Here is a 7,912-nt window from a genome sequence, read left to right on the forward strand (position 1 = left end):
GCTCTCTATGACTGGGCACAACCCACAGCTGAAAATCTGGCCACCTCGATTTTAGTCCCGCAGATACAGGCTGAATCATTCCAAATCACGAATAACATGCTGCACTTGTTGCAAAATAAGGGACTATTTTCAGGGTCATAAGTCAAAGATCCTCAACAACACTTGAAGAATTTCCTATCATTCTGCAAAACCCAAAGGCAACCCAACGTAACTCCAGAATAAATCAAGCTGTTATTGTTTCCATTCTCAGTGATAGGAGCTGCCTTGACCTGGCTAAACTCACTCCCTGTAAATTCTATAACAACTTGGGAGGAGTTAGTCAAACAATTCGTGAACAAGTTCCACCCACCCAACAAAACCGCTCAACAAATTGATGAAATTTGGAGTTTTAAACAGAGACCAATGGAGACACTGCATGAAACATGGGAAAAATTCAAGGGGATGCTGGTTATATGTCTGCACCATGGTATTCCAGATCTAATGTTGGGACAATGGTTTTACATGGGATTGTCAGATAGCGTGAAGAACATTATGATGCTTCAGCTGGTGGAGCATTTTATAAGCAAAACATGGAGAGAAGGCCAGGGTCTGCTTGACAAGATGGCACATAATTCAGGATGGATAACAAGGAATGCACCTATCACTCCAGTGGTGCACTTAGTGCCCTTAGATCCATCCAACTCTATGGCTGAAAGTATGGCCACCTTATTGACATAGATGAGTATACTCACCAAAAAAGGGGAAGAGTCAGGGCATAAGCAGCAAATACACATTATAGATACTACCAATGGGGGCTTGTGCACATCGTGCATCAGTTAGCCAATTGGTAACCAGTGGAATGTAGAACATGATCATCATCACTACCTTGAAGACATGAACTATGTGTCGAATTATGGAGGCCAGAGACTGGGAGGTCAGAATTGGGGCCAGCAGAATCAGCAGTACAAGCCAGCCCAGCCACAGTTCAACAATGGGAACATGGGAGGTATGAGACCCCCTAACAATATGACACCTTACCCAAGGCCACAAGGATATAATAATTAGAATCAGCAGCAGGGGTATCACCCTCCTCAGCAGCAACATGGTAGAAGGCAGGAAGATGGGTTTGCTAGACTTGAAGCAATGATGCAGCAGGTTATTGGGTCTAATGCAAAGATTAGGGAGAGAGTAGATGCACATGATTCAGCGATCAAGAATATTGAAATGCAGATGGGCCAAATTTTGATGTCTCTGAACAATCGTCGTCATGGGACACTACCTGCAGACATCCAGATAAATCCAAAAGATCAAGGCTCGAAGCAGCTGATGGCAGTGAGTCTACGTAATGGCAGAGATTTGGTGCAGAGAAAAAGAGGGCTCGAGAAACTAGATAGGCTGAGACACTCATACCAGTGCCCATTGAGTTGGACAAGTCAACGAAACTAACAAAGGTGACAGTCCAGCCTACCCAGGAAGAAAATAACATTCATATTGAGACCGAGAAAGATGCTGAGACAACCTAGGAACTAGTAGTAGAGGTGGAAGCTGATAAAGATCAATCCCAAATGATTGGGAAGAAGAGACCGCCTGCACCTTTTCCTCAGAGGCTGGCTAAGTACCAAAAGGAGGAGCAATACAAGAAGTTCTTGGAGATGCTAAAACAAATCCAGGTAAATATTCCATTGATTGATGCTTTGAAAGAGATGCCTGGGTATGCAAAAATGATGAAGGACTTGATGTCCCGAAAATTTGATTTCCAAGACTTGGCCACAGTTACTCTTACTCAGAACTGTAGTGCAATGGTGACTAGACCAATTGCAAAAAAGCTGTCTGACCTAGGGAGCTTTACAATTCCATGCACTATTGGTAATTTTGCTTTTGCTAAGGCACTGTGTGGTCTAGGGTCCAGCATAAATCTTATGCCCCTGGTGATTTATAAGAGGTTGGGTATTAGAAGAGCTAGACCCACATCTATGTCGTTGCAGCTGGCTGACAAGACTGTAAAGCGACCCGCATGTATCCTGGATGATGTGTTGATTCAGGTAGGGAAATTTGTGTTCCCTGCAGATTTTGTGATCTTAGACTGCAAAGTAGATGAAGAGATTCCCATAATTTTGGGAAGGCCGTTCCTGACCACTGGGAGAGCTCTCATTGATTGTGAGACTAGGGAGCTCAAGATGAGATTGAATGACTAAGAGATAACATTCAATGTGCAGAAATCTATGAGGCGACCAAGTGAATTCGCTAATTGCTCTCTTATTGATGTCGTGGATGTAATCGTAGAGACTGATGATGAGATGCTAACTATTGAGGACCCTCTTGCTGCATGTCTGATGAATTTAGATGAGGTAAATGGAGAAGAACTGACAGAATGAGTGATGGCATTAGAGGGTAGAGGGTTCTGGGATAGAACTCTGGAATTTGAGCCCTTGCACTTGGAAAATAGAGAAACTCCTCCAGCCAAGCCATCTATCGAAGAACCACAAAAGCTGGAGTTGAAGCCATTGCCCACCCATCTCAGGTATGAGTTCCTTGGACCTGACTCCACATTACCTGTTATTATCTCATCTAGTTTGTTAGATGTGCAGGCACAACAACTTTTGTAGGTACTCAAGGAGTGTAAGACTGGCATTGGATGGACCATGGCAGACATAAAGGGGATCATCCCAGCCTACTATATGCACAAAATTCTCCTGGAAGAAGGACACAAACCTTCCAGGGAACACCAAAGAAGGTTGAACCCCAACATGAAGGAAGTAGTGAAGAAAGAAGTGATAAAGTGGTTAGATACGGGAATCATTTTCCCAATATTTGACAGCAGCTGGGTTAGCCCGATTCAATGTGTACCAAAAAAGGGTGGCATGACGGTAGTTAAAAATAATAACAATGAACTGATCTCTACGAGAACCGTCACGGGCTGGAGAATTTGCATGGATTACAGAAAGTTAAATCTAGCCACCTGGAAAGACCACTTCCCACTTCCCTTCATTGATCAGATGTTAGACAGATTGGCAGGGAGGTCGCATTTCTATTTTCTAGATGGGTACTTAGGGTACAATCAAATCTCCATTTCACCAGCGGATAGGGAGAAGACTTCCTTCAGGTGCCCGTATGGCATTTATGCCTTTAGGAGGATGCCCTTTGGGCTATGCAATGCACCCGCCACATTTCAAAGGTGCATGATGACCATATTCACTGACATGGTAGAGGACATAATGGAGGTGTTCATGGATGACTTCTCTGTGGGGGGAACTCATTTTATGAGTTCCTGATTAATCTGACTCGTATGCTGAAAAGGTGTATTGACACTAACCTGGTTCTTAATTGGGAGAAATGTCATTTTATGGTACAAGAGGGCATAGTCTTGGGGCACTGAGTGTAAAGCAAAGGAATTGAGGTGGATCGTGCTAAAGTGGATGTGATAGCAAAGTTGCCCCCTCCAACTTCAGTCAAGGCAATTATGAGCTTCCTCGGGCATGCCTGTTTCTACCGGAGATTCATAAGAGACTTCTCAAAAATTGCCAACCCTCTCTGTAAGTTGTTAGAAAAAGATCACCCTTTCTCGTTTTCTGATGATTGCAGGGTAGCATTCAAGGAGCTGAAAAAGAGGCTAGTCACTGCACCTATCATTGTTGCCACCGACTGGGAGCAACCATTCAAACTCATATGTGATGCTAGTGACTACGCAGTGGGGGTAGTGCTGGGACAACGGAAAGACAAGCAGATGCATCAAATCTACTATGGTAGTAGAATGCTGAGTGGAGCCCAGCTAAACTACACTATGACTGAGAAGGAGATGTTGGCTTTGTTGTTTGCTTTCAACAAGTTTAGATCATACCTGATTGGCTCTAAGGTAATTGTATACACTGATCATGTAGCTCTCAAGTACTTGATTGAGAAGAAGGAGTCTAAGTCGCGCCTAATTCATTGGGTGCTGCTATTACAAAATTCAACCTCGGAATTTGTGACCGTAAGGGCATAGAAAATCAAGTCGCTAACCATCTATCACGACTTGAAGTAGCTGAAAACTCAGTCGAGGTTGAAGATATTCTGGAAACCTTTCCAGACGAGCAGCTGCTCACTATTAGTCTTGAGGAAGTTCCATGGTATGCAGATTATGCAAATTACTTGGCCAGCGGTATAATTCCCTATGACCTTTCATCTGTACAAAAGAAAAATTTTTATCGTGACTGCCGCATGTATTATTGGGATGAGCCCTGTCTGTTAGAATATATGTTGACAATATTATCTAGAGGTGTGTCCCCGAGATAGAACAATCTTCTGTTTTGCAGGCTTGTCACGCATCGGCGTATAGAGGACATTTTGGAGGAGTCAGGACAACTGCGAAAGTGCTAGAGGCCGGATTCTTTTGGAAAACAGTGTTTAAAGATGCACACCAATGGATAAAGGGCTGCAATGAATGTCAGAGGACCGGGAACATTTCTCGTCGCCATGAGATGCCAACCCGATTAAAGAGGTGGAAATGTTTGATGTTTGGGGGATTGACTTCATGGGTCCCTTCATCAGCTCCTTTGGCAATAAGTACATACTTGTTGCTGTGGATTACGTGTCCAAATGGGTAGAAACTGCAGCGTTGCCCGCTAATAATGCAAGAGTGGTGGTGGGAGTTTTGAAGAAGAACATATTCACCCGCTTTGGGACACCAAGAGTGATCATCAGTGACGGAGGCACACACTTCTACAATAGAGCTTTCGAGAAGTTGCTCACAAAGTATGATGTATACCACAAGGTGGCTACCCCATATCATCCCCAGACTAGTGGGTAGGTTGAAGTGTCCAACAGAGAGATCAAGAGTGTGCTAACCAAGACTGTGAACGCCACAAGAACAGATTGGGCGAAAAAGCTAGATGATGCACTCTAGGCGTATAGAACCACTTTTAAAACATCAATTGGTATGTCGCCATATAAGTTGGTGTTTGGGAAGGCCAACCACTTGCCAGTGGAACTTAAACATAAAGCTTGGTGGGCACTGAAATAGCTGAACCTTGACATTGAAGCTGCGGGCACAACGAGGATTACGGAATTGCATGCTCTCGACGAGTTCTGACATCTTGCTTTTGAGAGCACAAGGTTGTACAAGTAAAGAATGAAGTGGTTGCATGACCAGAAAATTGTTGAGCGACATTTCAAACCCGGGGACATGGTACTGCTCTATACTTCAAGATTATGGCTATTCCCGGGTAAGCTTAAGTCACGATGGTCTGGGCCATTTCGAGTGGTTGAAGTATTCCTTTCAGAAGTTGTAGAGATCGCCTCAGAGAAAGACTCTCACATATATAGAGTCAATGGGCAGCGATTGAAGTTATACATAGACATGAAAGAACCAAAAGAAGTGTCAGAGGTCCACCTAACGGAACCTCAGAGGTCGAGCGAGCCTTAAATGCGCTTGTCTGCGTCGTGCCACGACATTAACTAAGGTACTGGTTGGGAGGCAACCTAACAATAGTAGTAGTTGTTAATTGTGAGTTTTAGGAAGTGCTAACCAATGTAGGTGACAATGGGTGGGTGATAAATCCATCGGAAGTGGTAAGAACAGGTGGAAAATGTGAAATAAGCCTAGGAGCGCGCCCGCGCTACAGGCCGCGCTATTTGAGCAAACATTTTGCCCAGCCCACACTCGTGAACGCGCTATTGGCTGTGCTACTAGTGCGATTGTGCTAGTGGCCGTGCTAGTGGGCAAACATTCTGCCTGGCCCGCGCTCGTGAACGCACTACTAGCGCGATCGCGCTAGTGGTCGCGCTAGTTCCGACGATTTTTTTGTGTTATATTTTCTGAATTGTTCTAATTTTATTTTTATGTTATTTGTAATAAAAACTCCTCCTTTAATCCCCCAACCCCAATCCCCATGCCCCAATTCCAAACGAAAGACAAAGAGAAACAAAACCCTCCCCAAATCCTCTTCTTCATCAAATCCCCTTCCCCTTCAACTCCCCTCTTCCACAAATTTTCATCTTTTTTTTCAATTGGCCCCAAGTCTCCATCCACACTCTGCTCCACCTTTCTTGTCTGTTCCCCACCTTATATCACTATAGGTATGACTCCCTAGTTCTATTTTTCCTTTTTCTTTTTGTATTTTTCAGAATTTTGTTTGTTTTAGTGTGCATTTTTATAGTTGTTTTTTTTTCTTGGTTTCTGAGTAGTAGAATTGGTAATATATATTGTAGTATTTGTGGGTGATGAGACTGGTGGGGTGTTGCTTCACTTGATTTATGATTTTGGGGAGATATTGTGGTGGGTTGATGTTGTCAAATGCTTGAAAAGGGTTGTGAGTGCCTAATGCCCACAAGGTGTTTGTGGAAAGGCCTCAATGAATGTAACTATGTAATTGTGACCACTTATGCATGTGAAGTCTGAGTAACCGCAATGCGTCACAATTTTGTGTTGGGCTGTGCTAATGTGTTCTCGTTTTTCAGGTACTATGACTCCATCTCGGAAACGTCGCGCCGCAAGTGCATCTTCTAGCAGCCAAGTCGGCTCGTCCAAGACATGAGGGGCAGCCCCTGCACGCCCCTTTGATAGTACCAGATTTGTCTTGGCCAAGGCTTAGGACCACTTTATGGCAAAAGCCTCTAAAAAACCGATTCGGGTGAGGGGTATTAACATCGGATCGGTCCAGCGACACTGTCATCACATGTACACTGAGCTGCTGAGGCGGGGGTTGCAAACCTTCATTAATGAGCCAGGTGAGGGCAATGTAATAGTTATTAGAGAATTTTACGCCAATGTGTCGGAGCATGACAATGGCATAGTCACGGTGCGCCTAAAGGCGGTGAATGCTTCGATTGAGGCGATACGGACGGCATACCAGTTGCCTCCTCCTGTGGTTGATTATGATGACTTTTTTGAGTATAGCCATAACCCAACACACGAAAAGTGGGAGCGATTCTTGGAAACAATCTGCGTACCGGGGAAGGAGGTGGTTTGGATGAAGTATGGTGAGAAGTTTCACTCCTCGGCACTAACCTTTGAAGGAAAGTGTTGGCTGTATCTTATCAACAATCGTCTTTTTCCGTCCTCCAACACTACAGAGGTAAATGGGCCCCGAGCAGCTTTGATTTGGTTCTTCGTCAATGGTTACAACTTCAACGTGGCCAAAGTGATACATGAAGAGATGTTCATTCGCTGCCCAGTAAAAAGGTATAGGTTCTTTTTCCCTTCTTTAGTTACTCAGCTTTGCAAGAAAGCTCGGGTGCCCGAAAATCTAGATGTGGATGGGCTAGTACCAAAAAACTGCAAGTTCCGGGCAGATATGGTAACCAAGGGTAAGGAGTCGGCGACAGCTGAGGGGGAGGATAGTAGTGGCTCTGATGACTCGAAGGAAGAGGAGGAAGAACAGGAGGACGTAGAGGCCGAACCATAGGCCCATGAGCATAGTGCTGCAACTGCATCACCATCTGGCACTGCAACATCTTCACAACCATGCCGTAGTACCCGCATGAACGCTTTGGAGTAGGATATGGCTGGGTTGCGTACCTCCATCACTGATTTGGGTGCCCGCATTGACGCAGTGGCTGACCAGCAGGTGAAGTCAGAAAAGAAATTCTTAGGTTGGCTAAGAGCTCTGGGTCGTGCTTGCCATGTGAACCCGGACACCATCTCTGATCAGGAGTGATATTTCAGGGAAGTTCCTTTACCTCACTGTTCTTTAAATTTTGATCCCATGAGGACATGTCTACATTTTAAGTGTGGGGTGGGGATACTTCAATGTATATATGTAATTGTACAATTTGACTGTTTCTTTGTTTTGCGTTGATTATTTTTGGTGTTTGAGTAATAGGTTTCATTAGGTTAATTTAAAGTAGGTAAGTGGCTTGTCCCGACGATGGATCTCTTTCGGCGAGATTCTTCAGGGTCTAAGTCGATAAAAAAAGGGAAATATGGAGACTCTTCCTGATGACGGAGCCTTTAGAC

At 44.4% G+C, this 7,912-nt stretch overlaps 1 protein-coding gene across 1 annotated transcript; it reads left to right on the forward strand.

Annotated features, from left to right (window-relative positions):
- Positions 1-1,122: 1,122 nt before the first annotated feature.
- On the forward strand, positions 1,123-2,174 carry LOC138878049 (uncharacterized). Its single transcript, XM_070157705.1, has 2 exons — positions 1,123-1,311; positions 1,503-2,174. Exons 1-2 carry the CDS (start codon positions 1,123-1,125, stop codon positions 2,172-2,174), a joined length of 861 nt encoding a protein of 286 aa, XP_070013806.1.
- Positions 2,175-7,912: the final 5,738 nt, after the last annotated feature.

The sequence above is a fragment of the Nicotiana sylvestris genome, chromosome 9, assembly GCF_000393655.2.
Source record: "Nicotiana sylvestris chromosome 9, ASM39365v2, whole genome shotgun sequence".
In the NCBI taxonomy this organism is placed as follows: domain Eukaryota; kingdom Viridiplantae; phylum Streptophyta; class Magnoliopsida; order Solanales; family Solanaceae; genus Nicotiana; species Nicotiana sylvestris.

Coding starts and splice junctions, on each gene's coding strand:
- LOC138878049 (XM_070157705.1), top strand. CDS start 1,123: ATGATGCAGCAGGTTATTGGGTCTAATGCAAAGATTAGGGAGAGAGTA. Junction 1,312..1,502: donor GCTCGAAGCAGCTGATGGCA/GTGAGTCTACGT, acceptor GAGACAACCTAG/GAACTAGTAGTAGAGGTGGA.